Source organism: Euprymna scolopes, chromosome 36 (assembly GCF_053919585.1).
Source record: "Euprymna scolopes isolate OS-2025 chromosome 36, ASM5391958v1, whole genome shotgun sequence".
Classification (NCBI taxonomy): Eukaryota; Metazoa; Mollusca; class Cephalopoda; order Sepiida; family Sepiolidae; genus Euprymna; species Euprymna scolopes.
The window spans coordinates 63,876,637-63,894,692 of record NC_136517.1 but is presented as its reverse complement, the minus strand read 5'-3'; the positions used below and the strand labels follow the sequence as shown (position 1 = coordinate 63,894,692).

Below are 18,056 nucleotides of genomic sequence, written 5' to 3'. Positions count from 1 at the left end.
GAACGTTAGGCCAAGCGTTAGGCCAAGCAGTTTGAAAGATGTACTGTCAGACAGGGAGTCACTGGCCATTGCTATTTGTTGTGATTGTCTTGTTTTGCCATTGTGCAAGGAGCAAAAAACGGGTAGATAGATTTTTTACAGCATAACTTAGTTTTTCCATTTTTATTTACTAAGAACTCTCCACTTATTAAGGCTAAAAGCCATTTAGGGATAAAGATTAACAACATAAATAAATTATCAGTTGAATAATAAAGAATATTATGAAAGGATTGAAATAATGACCGGAAAGTACAACATTTGATAACTTGTGGGGTGGTGTATAAGTATTTATTGATACTGAATTTGAAAATGGTGTAGACTGTAAAGAAGCAATCCTATGGTAACGTGTTCCAACAATGGGAAGTTTTTGAAAAGAAACTGTGTCAATGAAAATTCTGCTTCATGTCAGATAAATAGAGAAGAAGAAATCATTTTTTATTTATTTATTTATTTATTTAATAGCGTGGCCGATAGGTTGTGAATGTTTGCATGAGGCTGTTGTACTGCTATGTGCAAGGGAGACAACTAAATGGCAACACTAAAGTAATCTCATTTGTTGACTATATTAATTCTATTGCCAAAACAAAGAGTTTATATTATTTACTCATTCGACTATTACCAAAATAGCGAGTTTTTTTTTATTATTTTTTTGTTTTGTTTTGTTTTTTGTTTTTGTTTTTAAAGCTAAATTCAGTTTGTTTTCAATATGGGCTGTTTATTTCCCGGTAACATAACTAAAGCGCACCGTTTTCACTATGTCAATTTATCGGCAGATGGCGCTGCTTTACAAAGAACTTTGTAATTGTCAAGGGAGATAACACAGTTGCTACTATTCAAATTCAACTCGTAACAATCAGGCCGTTTTTACCCGGAAATAAAAGCGCAATAAACTTAACAAAATGTCGTAAGTATTGAGGATTTGATTTGATTTGATTTATTTTGCATGCACAAGTATCTATTGTATCACGTTTCTCAGCCATTATTTACTCATTAACGAGTGAAGGATGAAAGAAATAAAACCGCGTGGTTTTACAATCGGTGTCCACAAAATGGCCACCATGCTAAACTTGCCGGTATTAAACTTTTTTTCTAAAATTTTGAAGCATTTAAATGTGATTTTTTAAACATCTTTCTTAATGTTAAAACTGTCTTGTTGGATATATCGAGTTTTCCACGTGCAGATGAAAAAGTAAAAAGTTAAAGAGCATATTTTACTTAAAAAAGAAGCCACTTCATTTTTTAATTTTTTTGTGCGTGTAGTTTGAATCTCAAAATATCTATTTTCCTTATGAACACAGAATGCTGGGTTCTTGATTATATACTTTTCCATTAAAATTTTGGTACATTTTTACGACGTGCTCCAGCGTATTATAAACACCCCAACCTCACTATGTTAAGAACGGCTTTCAGAATAAACACCCCTCCTCAACCTCGAAAGTCGTTCTTAACATGGGGGGGGTATTCCGAAAGCTGTTCTTAATATGGTTTGGGGTGTTTATACTACGCTGGGGCAGGTCGTGAAAACATACCGATGTTTTTTTCTTTTTAAAAAATGGCTGACATACGGGATAAAAATTACAGGGCTAATGCATTTATTGGCCCAATGGCCCACGCTATTTTTGAAATAGTTTTTTCAAGTTTTATGATATCTGTTTTTATTAAAGTACAGAATAGGTACAAAACACTCCCCTCCCTTCCCCATATTAAGAATGGCTTTCTAAATAACGTTATTTCAGCGCGGAAAGTGCACTAGTATTAAAATTACTACCGCAACAGGCGCAACACTAGCTTCGCTATGAAGCAAGTGAACAACAACAGATGTTGTATTTGAGAGAAACAACTTACCTTTTAGGCTTGTATGTACTAATGTTTATTAGCTGTTTTCTTTTCAGATAAAGTTAATGTCAAGAGAGAGAGATAAAGCGCTTTTCTAGGGCTTTCCTCGTCTAAGTTTATAGGATGGGGGTTATTTCATAGCACATCTTTTAAAACTTTATATAGTCATGTTTGGGGGTTATTTCGTCTTATAGATAATATTGGGTCATCAGGAGAGAGTACACACTGTTTCGGGGCCTTCCTCTGTACGGTTTGTTCGCGTATCGGCCCCCCCCCCCTCACTGATGGGAGGCCCAATTATCTTTATTATTTATTAGGACGTGCACATATCGAAGAAAATAATGATATTAGGGTACTAGTGCAGAGAGTGATCCGGACGTAAATAATAACGTTATTTAAAAAGCCATTCTTAACATGGGGAAGGCAGAGTGTTTTGTACCTATTCTATACTTCAACCTTACAATTGAATAAAAAACCCTATAAAACTTTAATTAAACTTGGAAATACGATTTTAAAAATAGCGCGGATCACTCTCTGCACTAGCACCAATATTAGTAACAATAATAACAAAAGTACTATATATATATATATATATATATATGTATACAAATAAAAATATACATGTATACATAAACACATAAAAAAAAAAAAAAGATAAATCTACTCACAGCAATAACTATACTGTAGACCCTTGCGAACATATGTGGTATTCCTTTTCGCCTAGATTGTAACCTTCACGGGTCAACTCTCTCTCTCTTTTTTTTCTTTTGATTTCATGTTTCTCATATTAATGTTTTCTACCCGGCTGTTATAAGTTATTGTAAAGCTAATCAAGGTGAGTATTTTCCTTGTTACGGCTTTTTCGCATTAGCCACATTCGTTGATGTGAGGCTTAGATATCTGAATCGCATTTGAATGAACTGTTCAATGCAGTAAAAATGTTTAATGATTTTGCGTTTCATATAACGAGCAACGGCTTTGTGCGCGTGACGTTTAAATTTAAAGGTTGCGTCTATCAAGTCTGTTAAGTTAAGACGCGCTCATATCGAAAAGAATAGAAAAACAGAAAAAAAAGGAAAGAAAATAAAAAGGGAGAAAAGAAAGAAAATAAATAACTAAAAATTGTAAAAATAATTAAGCAAAGAAAATGAAAATCATTTAATAAATGAATAAATAAATCTGCACTGTGGACACATATTACCACTACATCTTTTAACCCAGAGCCAGATGGCATATTGTTCAGTAATTTCTGTTAGACGTTTACTAGCTGCGCTTCTTTTTCAGCCTTTGATTCCAAGCTGTCCTAAAAGTTGATATAAAGAGCCTGAAATGAAACCTCTTGCTCCAATCTCAACAGCTCAAAGAATTGTAACATAATCTTCACAGGTCAACTCTCTTTTTAGGCCTTCATATTTCTCCATCTTGTATTGGCATTGCTTCTCTACCGGCTCTCATAGGATACTTTTAATTCAGTCAAGACAAGTTTTTTCCTTGTTATTGACAAGAGAACAATGTCTGGCCGTTGACCCTTTCCTTTTATAATTTTTGGATAATTACTTTGCCAGCCAGGGAGATCTGCGGCAACTGTCCAATCATCATTGATGCCAAGAATATTTTGGCTCTGTACTAGCAATGGGCCAATTATACGTTTTGATCCAATCCACATTTTTCCTTTGGTCAGTTCTTCCAATACCCTGGTGTGCCACCACGTATATCACCCATTAGCAAGGGCCACTAAGAACATGTTCCATAGTCTGAGGTTTTTCTTTGCATAAAGGACAGGTTGGATCATCCCCCTTCTTCTATTTGGCAAGGTTAGTCATTGATGGAAGCACGTCGTGAGTTGAGCATATTATGAAACTCAACCTTACATTTACAATTATTACTTAGAAATTCGAAAGTGATTTTGAAACTTTTAAACTGTCAAATAGATAGCCTCTGGCTTGAATCGAGTTTGAATGCAAAAAGTCGAATGTTATTGTTCTTTAGTGATTCAAAATAAAATAATTGTCACATCAAAAAGGACAATTTGTCTTGTTTCATAGTTTTGAAAATAAGTGTTATTGACTATAATCCGCAGAAAAAATAAGAAAACGTGAAAGAATTAATTTTACGGCAGGACGAAAAGTTCGCCATATAAGTAGTAGTAGTAATAATAATGTAAGAAATATTCACTTTATGAAAGCAGAAGACGCTTGGTGATCAGAATTGAGGTTTGTATTACGATAAATCACAGACGTATGAAAAAGTGGTCAAAAATGAAAAAAAAATATAAATATTATCAAAAAGAATATAACAAATATTATCAAAAAGAATATAACAAATATTATCAAAAAGAATATAACAAATATTATCAAAAAGAATATAACAAATATTATCAAAAAGAATATAACAAATATTATCAAAAAAAATATAACAAATATTATCAAAAAGAATATAACAAATATTATCAAAAAGAATATAAATATTATCAAAAAGAATATAACAAATATTATCAAAAAAAATATAACAAATATTATCAAAAAAAATATAACAAATACTATCAACTGGAAAAGTTTTTTGTGGTTTTACTCATTTTAAAACATTTAATCAGTTCGAAAATCAGTGTTTATCGGTATATGTGAAAAAGACAAATGGCAGCAGGTGACTGTTAAAAACGTGAAGTTGAAAAAATGATACAAAATACTGTTAGTAAACCACTCAATATATGTTAACGTGACATATATTGGCTGGTTTTCTAACAGTATTTTGTATAATTTTAATTTAAAATCTGTAAAACCCTTGGCCTTTTCACTGGAACAGATTTAACAGAAGGTCAGTATTTAATGTAGGAAAAATCCATCTTCCTTTACCCTCACTCCACCTACTTAAAAAAAAAAAAAGAGGCCTCCCAGATCGGTACGAAAATTAAATTTACCTCAGTCTAGAAAGATTTCTTTCTCACTGGCCACTTTGCTCTTAGCCAAAAGGTCCAGAACAGTTTTGAAAAAAATATTTTCTGTGTAATTTTTTTTAATACAATTCAATTTTTATTATATATTTTTTTTTTTTTTTTAACATTAACTTTAAATGCTTAAATCGATGAAACATTCAGTAGCCCTGGATAAATTTTTGGAAATGCCAAAGAATTGTCAGAAATATAAAAGCAGAACATCTATACAATGCAAGTCAATTTTATTTAAAAATTAAAATGCTTATCAAAAAATAATTCAACTATTACAATATGAAATAATTATCCGTTTGTTTATAAAATTCTTTTTGTTTAAATAGTTTTATTAAAACGTTTTGTATAAAAAAAATGCACTCTACATTAAAAATTAAATCTTGTTGGCAAAACAACAAAAAAAACAAAAACAACTCTGTTTACAGAATGTCATGTGCAAAAGTTGCTCAATTGTTGCCTTAGAGAAAGATGCTTCCCAACACCTTGGAAAACCTTGTCAGTCTGTCTGGTACTTAAAAATACAGTGGATTAGTCTTCTGCATCTCACTACAGACCAGTTGTATCATATCATGAGTAAGTTGCTTGAGTTTGGGCTAGTTGTCAACCACCTTAGCAAAAATAACCTATTTAGTGATATGCAATAGGGTTTCTGTTCTGAGAAATGAACAGTTGATGTGCTGACGGTAATATCACACAAAATCAGTGAATCTATTGACTATGGCTTCGCTTCTAGAACAATAACTGTATGCCAACTTTGACATGGATCTGCACCAGCCTCTGCAGGTAGTACACACCTTCTCCATCGGAATGAAGTTTGGCCTGGATAAATGTGCCAGGTTTACACTCAGAGCTGGGAAGAAGACCCTGCACAGAAAATATGCAGCTAAATGAAGACCTCAATATCAGCGTGCACGAGCCTTATAAGTACCTTGGCATTGAAAAAAATAACAACATACAACATGCCAAGATGATGGAGAAGATTGGCAAAGAGTATGTATGCCGTGTGAGGAAGATCTGCAAAACACAGCTCACAAATAAAAATAAAATTACTGCCATCAATCAGTTTGCCATTCCAGTAATAACATATAGCTTTGGTATCATTAACTGGCCACAAAAATACATCAACCGGCTAGATGTCAAGCCATGGAAGCTACTGATGCTTCATAAAATAATATATAGAAATCAGTGTCTACCAAGACTGTATTTGGCCAGGGGAGAAAGAATCTCTCAGAGATCAACCATCAACATAGGGCAACAATAGTGAGCACAGGCCAGTATCTGAGAAGCTCCCAGAACCACACCCTCTCAATGATATATGAACATGAAGAGACAAGAGCTACCCATCTGGCAAAACATTTTGGTCAAGGCTGTCTCACAGATGAGGCTGAAACACTAAACAAGCCTACCACAGAAATAGCAAGAAAGAGTCAGCAGAAATATACCAAGATCTTCCAAAAGAGGAACCTTAAAGAGTGGGACTAACATCAGTGTGAAAAGTATTTTCTGGGAGACTCTCTCAGGAATACATAGACAAAGAAGGTCCCTTGGACTGGCTCAAAAGGGTAGCCCTCCACCACGATCAGGAAAGGGTTATAATGGCTGCTCAAGACAAGGGATTGATGACCAATACATTCAAGATGACAGGTCTCACTAATGACAACAAATGAAGATTCTGCCACACGGAATTGGAAAGTGTGAGTCATCTGGTATCAAGTTGCAAGGTTCTTTTGGGGGACAGCTACTACACAGCGAGACATGATGGAGTATGTAAGTACTTCCATTGGAGCATCTATAAAAAATTAAGCATCCAATCTAGCAGCAAATCCTGGGGACCTCAACCTTAAAGAAACGGGTGGAAATGACTTATGTACCATACATCATGACCAAGTAATCCCTACAGCTACCTATCTTGAAAATGCTGCTGTGAAACCTGACATAGTTACATGGAATAAGTCAGAGAGAGTTGCAACCTTGGTTGAAGTGAGTATCCCTAATGATGGAGATCTGAACAGAGCTGAAAGAGAAACAGACCAAATATCAAGGTCTCATGTATGATATGAACAGAAACTGGAATCTTAGGGAGATATCAATCATACCAGTTATTATAGGTGCCACAGGGCTTATGAAGAAGAACCTGAAGTCCTACCTAACTAATATTCCTGGTGAACCAAGTGCAAAAGAGATCCAAACAATTGCACTTAAGGGAATAATGGGGATATTAAAAAGAGCTCTCGGTTGGTTTCAATAAAAAACAGAGCAATGTTGGCAACTGGTTTGGCTGCCCCATACTAAGCATTACAATCAAGAAAAAAGCGATATCCTTGTAGAGGAATTGCTCTTGACATACCTAAAGCATTTGATACAGCTTGACATAAAGGTCTACTTCACAAGATTTCCAGTCATGGAATAACTGGAAATGTCCTCAACCATAAAATCCTTTCTCTGAGAGGATTATTAAAGTAGTCGTTGATGGACAAAATTCCCAAGCTTACAGGAATCCATCATAGCCTCAACTCTCTTCCTGATCTTCATCAACAACCTCCTAAATCACATTCTTCATTCTTTCATCAACATCTGTGCAGACAATACTACCATCTATGGTGACACTTATAAGAATGAAAAAGACCAGAATCTTTCTGATTCTGTTTCTTCCAACCTGGAGTGTCTTGTGCAATGGGGTAAAAAAATTGCTATTTACCTTTCATGCATTCAAAACGAAACTTTTATCTTTTCACCACTCACGCTCATCAGTTTGCCTCAGTGGAAATGAATAGTTTTCATTTTGAAGAAACGCTTTACTTCAACAAAATTTTGGGACTGACTTTTACCCCTGACCTGTAATGAACAACCTACACCAGATCCGTTGGCCAAAATCATTGGGGAAAATGATGGGATCATTATTATACAATTCCAGAAAGTATATCTCATGCCTCACGCAATTATTTACAAAACTACAAGAGTCAAATACGTCTTAAGATGAAGTACTCTTGCCACATCTGGGGAGGTGGAATCCTTAACCCGCACTCCTTTTTTGCCATGACAAAGTATAAAACCGTTTTTAAAATGTAGTGGGAAAAAAACATTTCACCTCCCTACCTCCTCTTTCTCCTAGAAGAGATGTTGCAAATCTGTCTTTTCTCTATTGTAGGCACCGCCAAAAATGGCCAAAAAATCAAGTTGTTGTTGTTTTTTAAAACGAAATTACATTTATTAAAATCCATTATTTCTGAGTAACTTTTTTTTTCCAGAAAGATAAAACCCTGAATTTTATCATATAGAAAACAGAATAATGTAAAACTTTTTCTACTATTTTTAATTAAATTTTAAATGTTAAATTTTCCCAAAAAGTTAACAATTGACATTTTTTGTCTTGCACAAAAAACGTACATAAATATTTTAAAAAAAAAGTTTTTGAAATAATTCATTTATTTATTTGTTGTCTAACTAAGATTTAGGATGATTTTCTATGAGAATATGCAAAAATATTATAAGTACCTGGATTTCAAATAATTCCACTTATTCATATAGGCAACCAGTTACTTCGCGTCGATCTAGAGTCTAGATCGACACTGTTTACGTTTGTATTCGATAAAAAGCAAACTATGGAAGACCAAACAGGCCAAAAAAAACTTATTTTTCAGTGACGAAAATTTCAATGTATTATTAACGCTGAGGCTGGCCAGTACCAGATGGGTGACCATTTGTATGAGTTTGGTTTTTAATGTGTATGTGTGTGGGGGCCAGGCTCCCCAAAATGGGGGAGGGGCAATTTAAAGCAGAATAAAAAATAATTATTTCAGCGCGTTTGGTCGTGGCCTTCGTTATAAAGATGGCCGGCCAGCTGAAAAAATGAAAAAATGACGTCATCGCCGAGGTCCCAACAAGCAAGATATGTGGAACTCTTAGACTGTCAATAATGAACAGTAATTTTTACAGACAGCGTTACAAAACTTCAAAATTGGATTAAAATAAAGAAATAAACAAAGAACACGATGATTTATACTGAAACTCATCTAATATTAATAATAAAAAAAAAAACACAAGTTATTTGTTTAAGTATATTAGCAATTGAATATTTCGTTGTATTATAGATTTTAAAGATTAGAATACGTTCTTTAATTACTTATAAATTACATTTTAAAAAGTGAAGGAACACGATTTGATTTCAAATAAACTTGAAGTTTATTTAATATAATTAAATGAAAATTATGCATGTAAGATTATGAATATTTGAAGCAGAACACAAGCAAAACATTTGATATGAGTTAAGACAATAAACAAATATTAAAATTAAACTTTTTTTTAATCAAAATGAATATTTTTTAATCAAAATAAATATTTTTTAATCAAAATGAACCACAATATTTTTTCAAAATCAAAAACAATATTTTTAATAAATTCATGAAATATTGCACAGTAAAAAAATAATTAACCTAAAGAAAAAATCAGGTTTCTTATTTAACAATAACAAATAATAAAATAACATGCAAAATCATTTTTTTATATCCATATTTTCAGTTTGTTAAAATACGTGGGTTTGTATTACTGTGCACATAGATTCGAAAAAGTTGTCAAAAAACAAATATATAACAAATAAATGTTATCAAAGGCAAGATAAGTTACTTTTCTACCAAACTGGATATATTTTTCGTGTTTTTATTCAATGTAACATGTTTATTCAGCTCGAAAAACATAGTGTTTACCGATGTAATCGAAAATTCCAGATGGCGTCTGATTCTCTCTTTAACACGGTAAGTTTGGGAAAAGGTGTTATAAATACAAAACCGGATAAAATACTGTTAAAAACTCGCTCAATATATGTTACCGTGACATAGGTTGACATATATTCGGCGGGTTTTTAATAGTATGTTGTATAGTTTTTTATATATAACACCTTATCCCAAACTTACCGTGTTAAAGAGAGAATCAGACGCCATCTTGAATTTTCGAATACATTGGTAAACATTGTATGTTTTTCGAGCTGAATAAACATGTTACATTGAATAAAAACACGAAAAATATTTGATAGAAAAGTAACTTATGTTGCCTTTGATAACATTTATTTGTTATATATTTGTTTTTTGACAACTTTTTCGAATCTATGTGTACAGTAATACAAACCCAATTACGTTAATGAAATGAAAAGACCACGAGTGAACGTGCGTTTTTTTTTTTTTAGTTTAGTTTCATATATATATATATATATATATATATATATATATATATATAAAGTATTTTTAAATTTTATCTTTCTAGCTTTAAAAAAAAGTTTAAAAATTTTATCAGCCGGCATAATTTATTTTTAAATATTGAAAAATTTCAGGAAAATTAATTTTTGCTAGATTTTTAAAACACGTGTGTCAACAGCTTAAAAAAATCGTCTCTTCAAAAGAACGTGTTGTCGATGTTGTCTCGCATTTTCATTAGTTTTGTATGCTGTAAAAAATTTTTTTTTAATATTAGCAATTTATTTGAAGCTTCTTCTTTTGAATGGTAAAAAATTTAGGATGATAATATTGAATTAAATTATAGTTACATCGTGTTAAATACAGGGGGGGGAGCACGTTAAAACTTACTTTGCTGAATGGAGATGGTGTAAAATCTTTTTTTTTTTAACTGCATTATAATTCTTTATCTTTCGGAAATGAAAATACTGTCACTTTTTGGTCCTTTATGATAATTTCCTCAGCAATTGGGAACGATGCACCGTGAAGGTATTTTAATAAAAAAAGAAATATTACACTGACTTCAAGATGTTACGAGTACTTACCGGTGACTACCGGTGTCACCGGTAAGGACTATCCGTGATGACGTCAGCAGATTAAATTATTTTTGCCCACCGGCCATCTTGTCTTTTAAGACGGTCTTGGTTTGGTCCACCGTAGTCGAAAGGCGGCAAACGTTTTCAAACAGAATCGAAAAAATGATGCTATTTTTAACACAAAGGGCACAATATTTATCGAATTTTTTTTTTTGTATTGATTATTCAAAGCATGCCCTGTTTAATAATGGTCATGCATTATTTGGCTCGCTAAAAAAAAATTGTTAATCTATTTATCAAAGATTTTAAAATGGCTTTTTTCGTATAAATATTAAAAAGAATTTTTTTTTGTTTTGCTTAACTTAAATTAATTATTTTACTTAACATATTCACCGAATTTCACACTTAAAAACTCAAAAGCAGGATAATTAAACACAATCGAAGTTCTGATATTCAGACGTCAAAATGCAAACAATTTTTTTTTTTTTTTTTAAATCTATATTTCTGTCCCTTACAACAACACAATATGTTGTGTTCAGTTTCAGATGATTATTTTAAGCATATTTGTACCACCTCAAAACAAGGGGGGGGGTTGTAAGTAAAATAAAATATATACATATAAATATCGTTTATGAAAAATAAGTACACTGTTATAAAGTTCATTCTTCTCTTAATAATCGCTGAAAATTTCGTATTGATCGGATAATTACCTGATTTTTGGTAGATTTTTAAAAAGACGGTCCGTCAAAAAGTACTTACCTGCCCCCCCCTCCCCCCAGTTTTTGTGGTGCCTACTCTATTGTTACTTTTCTGAGCTCAGGTCTATGGTCCCTTCCTGTAAAAGATTTGCAACAAATACTTGCCTAGTTATAACCACTACCAACAACTTTCTTCATTCTCTATCTGTGCCTAAAACTAAGCGGAAATTCCATGAGCAGAGTTTATTTCCCAGGCTTTCCATGTGTGGAACTCGATATGGTGTTTGCTTCTTGTCTCACTATAACATGATCATCTTCAAATCTAATATGAATAAATTCCTATTGAGTCTTTCTTGTAAATAATTTACCAAAGTTTCATGATAACCGATCATGTTGTCACACCATCAAACACTTTACTCTTATTCTAAAGTGGGTGCACTTTTTATTCAAATACTCAAATGTATTTTGTAAAAAAAAAAAAAAAACGAAAAAAAAACTTTGTAGATTCTTTATCTTCACAATTTCATAAAAGTTGGTGACAGAATCTGGTATAAATTGAATTTTTATCAAAGTTAAAATGCATTGTTTGTACCTCTACACTAAACTGAAATGTTCTTTTGTATCTTAATGCAGTCGATAAGAAATGGGATTTTTATGAATTTCGTTATACTTTTTAATTATCCATATTCATGTAGGTATTTTGTAAACGAAACTTGCAAAACAAAGGATTGTTTTTGTAATATTTCAAAAGAAAGAAGCGTTTTTTTTTCTTTTTCTATTTTCAATAAGACATGACCTCCACATACAAAACATTCAACTGCCAAAGGAATGAAACTTAATTCTTTTGCAAGAGTCTGAATTGCCACACGTCGTATTTGTCTAAGAAAATACGAGTTGTGTTTTTTAAAGAAGTGCGTACAAAAATGTAAAATCTGAATAAATTTTTTAAAATATAAAAAGAAAAGATTAACTCTCAGTTTACTTGCCTTTTGCGATATGTTTCAAAGATGCTTTTGGAGGAGGCAGAAATTTGGGAATAAATGTGCTATTTTTGTAATATTTTAAAAATGTTTACGCGTATGAATTGCTATTGAGTTGAAAAGATTTGCATAATGTTCAGTTTCCTCTATTTGAATTTCCAGGGGAAAATTGAGATTATTTTATAATAATAAAAATAAACATTTTTTTTTTTTTTACTTTTTTTATAGCGCTTTATTACAGAAACCGAAAAGTGAGATGACTCCTGAGGAGTTGGCACAACGTGAGCAGGAAGAATTTAATACGGGACCATTATCCGTTCTCACGCAGTCTGTCAAGAATAATACACAAGTGCTCATCAATTGCCGTAATAACAAAAAATTGCTTGCCAGAGTAAAAGCATTTGACAGGTAAACAAAAATACTTTTTTCATTGATGTTGACTTCTATTGCTTGTTTATTAATTTTTTTTTTAATTTTTTTTTTTTACACAGTGATCACCACTTATTAAGGCCCGGAAGCCACTCAGAGATAAGGGTTATTGTTAGTACATTACGTTAGTGTGGAGATTTGATGAAGTGTTTACTTAAGGGGGCGGTTCATTAGGAATTTGTTAACATTGGACTTGAAAACATCCAAGTTGTAGTCCAGTGGGAAGCAGGCAGACGGAACAGTGTTCCACAGGTGTGCAGTTCTAAGATAGTGAGGTCACCTGTTGTTGTAACGGAACCCTCCTAAAAACCTAAAAAAGATGATTTGGTATTTGCAGTTCAATGGCTTTACTACCAATCTGTAACATAGATTCCATAACAATCACTAATATATTCAAAGAATTTCTTATGCACTGTTTTTGTTTTAACAAAGCCATTATCAAATGTTGGAAAATTGACTCGGAAGTCTAATATTTTTTTTTAACAAAGTAGTCAAGTTTTGGGGTTTTTTTTCTATCAAGCTAAGTCCTAATTTTGCATCAAACAGTGATCCGTCTGGATATCAAAGCATAATTATCATTTATATTGAAGCAGTTAGCTCCCAAAATAGCTGCTGAAATTTAAAGACTCGTTATGTCTGTTTTGCTGCTATAAAGCAAAATAATCTCCTGTATTTTTTTCAGATTATTTTCTTTTAAATATTAATTTATAAATATTTTTTTCTTTTAAATATTAATTTACAAATATTTTTTTCTTTTAAATATTAATTTACAAATATTTTTTTCTTTTAAATATTAAGTTACAAATATTTTTTTCTTTTAAATATTAAGTTACAAATATTTTTTCTTTTAAATATTAAGTTACAAATATTTTTTTTCTTTTAAATATTAATTTACAAATATTTTTTTCTTTTAAATATTAATTTACAAATATTTTTTTCTTTTAAATATTAATTTACATTTGTAAATCAAGCATTGAAATTGTTGCCACTCAGACTTGGAGTTAAGAGAGAATGTTTTATTTTGTAAGAAACAAATAATAGAATCAAGTAGTGTTTATTAAAATTAAAATGGCCAACAGATTAAACATTATTATGGCATATCCGATATGATTAAAGAAATTATTTTTAAAAATACAATTTAATCTACAAAATTCAGAAAAATTAATATTTACATTTTTTTTTTTATCTGCAAAAATCAACAAACAAATTAGCATAGTGGATTAATTTTCAGTCATCGTTTAGCAAATCAGCTAAAACCCATTGATAATTTTTGATGATGAACTTCTTCAATAAAACCACGGTAATTATGCTTTCATACCAACACAGGCTATTGTCTAATGCATAATTAAAGAAAAAAAATAAGTCACATAATTCCATTTTGGGGAGCTAACCACTTCAATATAACCATTAGCACAAACTCTGGATTATTCAGCAATGTCATACTACTCCTGGTCTTTGTTGATGTGTTGTTACAAACATTGTGCCCAATTTTATCATCTGTTCATGCGTTGCATCTTTTTTTTTTATTGAACTGATGTTTGGATATTCCTTCTCACAATCATTTGGTGGGAGTATTTGTACTCTTATGTGTGAACTGGTTGCTATTTTGATAGTGATAGTGAGGTCACCTGTTGTTGTAACGGAACCCTCCTAAAAATCTAAAAAAAGATGATTTGGTATTTGCAGTGTAACGGCTTTACTACCAATCTGTAACATAGATTCCATAACAATCACTAATGTGAGTTCTCTACTTTTTAATGGAATTCTACTTTTTTAAGAAAAAGCCGATTTTCTTATGGCATTTTTCTCTGATTATACAAAATGTTAATTTTTGCCATGAAAACAGGAATTCAGACAATTCATGATGACATAGGGGAGTTAGATGATTTTTTTATTTAATTAAAGAATGACTTCCTGTTTCTTCCACTGACATATGCATTCATTATCTTTTCTCTTAATTGAATTTCCTTAGTTGAAATTTGAATTGTTTAGAACCCCACACACACTTTTTTGTGCTATTCTTTCTCCAATTACAATATTTACATTTATTTACAAACTACACAAATTTAAATTTTGCTTTTTTTTTTCATTGCTTTATTCACTTAAATCTTTAGTTTAAAAAAATCTTGCCACTCTTCAATGTCAGTCTAAAAGTGTGCCGTTATTATTCTTAAACAAAAAATTATTTCATGCAAAAAGTGCATATCAAAAGTGAACGCAATTTATTTCAAAGTTTGAATGACTTTTGTTCTATTCTGCTATCTAGGTATGACACCTATGAACATAGAAAATAAGGCAGTTAAAGAATTTAAATAAAATGAAGATTTGATTTTATTCTTCATATTTTTTGAAGGTGACTGTAAAAAAAAATGAAATTGATAATAAAAAGGTTGTATTCCAACACACAAATCGACAACCTCCTTACTGTAAAAGTTGTATAATTCTATACTATCTAATCATCACAGAAGATAGTGAATCACTATTTTAGAGAGAAAAATACAAGAAACTGCAGCAGAAATCGAGAGATGATAGGTGTATGAAAATGAACACAATTTTCCACCAAATAGCGAGAAAATCCTTTTGTTTTTTGTTTTAACTGCTTTTTCTAACATGTTTCCTTTCATCCGACTAATGGTAAAAGGTTGGAATGTAAAATTGTAAGGTGTCAGTTTATATCCCATTGATCCAAAGTTGATTTGCAAACAATGAACCTATTTACTATGTGTGCTTTTTAAATATTGTCTTTGTTGCATTGACTCTCCAACTTCTCTCCCTTGTAATGTGCAGTGAGCTAAAAATGTATGAACATTCCAACAGTGAATTTTTCTTGCTATTGGACTGAGGCATGTTTCTGTTCAGTTCTAGAGGGCCTATCCTTTCCGTTTTTACCTTTTGAGAACTGGTTAGTTTATTGCTAATTGCCTGAGGTACCTCTACCAAGGAATAAACTGGTTATTCAGGCATCTTTTATACATTTATCCTGACTGCATCAATTCTTTTAAAACCACAGGCATTGTGTCTAATAAACTTGTCTTCAAGCCTTATCCTGTTTCTCTATCTTCATAATCTTAGCACCAAAGAAAAAATTAACAAAAAAAAAATCCTTGCTGACCAAAATTTTGGTTATAAAGAAAAGACAATTAAAATATTTATTTTTTTTTGTCAAAAACATAAAAAGATTTGAAATATGAAGAGTTTGCAGGCAATAAATTGTCTTCAAATCAAGACAAAATTGCGTACATTTCAAATGTAGAATTCAAAAGATTGTTGGTCCCCCGACAAAGGAAGGATTGGACCTGTAATTCACCCCTGTTTCTTCACATTTCTCTCAATAACCACGCCTTGGATTTTTTTTGAAATTTTGCACAAACATGGTGAAAGCAAATTTTTCACTTGTAGAGGGGAATCCTGCATGTTCAACTTATTTTTCTTAAATTAATAAATTCCTGTTTTTAATTAATCTTTTTTACTAATGAATCACTACTTATGGAGGCCAAAAGCCATTCCAGGATACAAATTAATGAGTGTTGAATAATAAATAATCTTATGACAAATCAGATGAAGAAAAGTTGATAATTTATGAGGACAGTTTATGATAAATATTTGACATTGAATTTAAAGATGACCATTTTGTAGTCATAGAGTCATGTGTTCCAAAAAAACGTGGCACTTTTGGCGATTGTAATTTGGCAATATTCAACATTTTTTTTTTTTTTTTTTTTTGCATTATGCCTTAAATTTATTTTTTAATGTTTTTGCATTTTCTTTTTGCAGGCATTGCAACATGGTGCTTGAAAACGTGAAAGAAATGTGGACAGAAGTGCCAAAAACAGGCAAAGGCAAAAAGAAATCAAAACCAGTAAACAAAGATCGTTACATTTCCAAAATGTTTTTGCGAGGAGATTCTGTCATCTTAGTTCTCAGAAACCCACTTGCAGGACCCAAATAATTGAATCACCTTCACCCTTTTTCTTTTTCATACCTCATTTTTCTATTTTGTTCAAAGAAAAAAATATTAAAATAAATTTTAGTAAGAAAAACTGGATTTGTGTGTCAGTTTTCATTGCAAATCTCTTTATGATTTCCAAGAATTGATCGACTCCACTCGTGGTTTTTCACCGTGTGTACCTCCACCCTCCCCCAACTAATTAGATATTACTTCCACTTGTTTCTTCCCACCTTCACTAAATGATGATAAATACCTTGATTTTAAATGCTGTTCTTTTGTTTTTTTTTGTTTTTTTTTTTTAAGAAGTAAAACAATTCCAGCTACATGATAAATATTAAGTGCATGTTTATCATTATGAAACAACATTGTTTCTTAATGACGAGCCAATCTTCCTTGCATAGCCAAATTTCAGAGAGCAGATTTTGTATGAGTGGATATAAATTGAGACATTATTACAAGGAATAAAGATCTTTCCCTCTCTTTCTCACTTACAAACACTTAAAAGGAAATTGATATATTGAAGGTGTGTGTGTGTGTGTGTTTTTTTTTATTTCCTATGAAAATTGTCCATACACCCATACCTGCACCTGCCACATTAAGAACTGATAACAAATAAATTCATTTATTTGCATGTTGTTTTTTTTTTGTTTTTTGTCTTTATAGAAAGTTTTATTTTTGTTGTTTTTTTTCTTTTCACAATTTTTTAGTACTTTTCACTTATGTTCCCATGAAGAGTGGCATTGTACCTACATTCAAAACAGACTTTGCTTTCATGCAGATGCAAGTAAATAGGGACTAATCACACTTTTATCTTGACTTGGATCAAAGTACGGTAACTGTTTGGTTTCTTGGGTTCATTTTCTCTCAAACATTACTCTTGTTTGAAGGGGGATGGGATTATTACATGTTGCTTAAGGCACCCTTTTTCATAAAGGAGTGTTGACCGGACTGCACAGGGTTTTTTTTTTTTTTTTTTTTTTTTTTCTTATCCACCCAGGGTGGCCCTTTTGAAGCAGGTGGAGCTATCCATTTGTGTCTAATTTGGATGGCTCAAATCCACCATTGATAACAATTTTTTAATTTTGTCGAGATTTCAACAACAGTAGATGGCATCCGTTTCTGTCCATCACGTTTTTGTGTAAAATTAGTTTGAAAAAAAAAAATCGAATCTTGTGACAAAATTGATTATATTTTTTTACGTTATCAGCTGATTTTTGTAAACCTATCATCCTAAATATGTTTTGCCAACAACATACATTGATTACGTGATAAAAACATCGATTACTGCAAACTGATGAGCATTGATAAAGGTAAGTACACGCAAATTGCACGTTGCTTCACGATTGTTCAAATTTCAGGGTTTGAATTTCTGTTTCTTTCAAACATCTGGAATGCTCAGCGGCAGGGAGGTCTCTATCAG

At 31.7% G+C, this 18,056-nt stretch overlaps 1 protein-coding gene across 1 annotated transcript; it reads left to right on the top strand.

Annotated features, from left to right (window-relative positions):
- The first annotated feature begins 806 nt into the window (after nucleotides 1-806).
- LOC145260544 (small nuclear ribonucleoprotein Sm D2) lies at nucleotides 807-16,732 on the top strand. The gene is made up of 3 exons (XM_080118766.1): nucleotides 807-943; nucleotides 12,487-12,666; nucleotides 16,462-16,732. The coding sequence occupies exons 1-3, from the start codon at nucleotides 939-941 to the stop codon at nucleotides 16,634-16,636; spliced, it is 360 nt and encodes a 119-aa protein (XP_079974892.1). The 5' UTR covers nucleotides 807-938; the 3' UTR covers nucleotides 16,637-16,732.
- The last annotated feature ends 1,324 nt before the right edge of the window (nucleotides 16,733-18,056 follow it).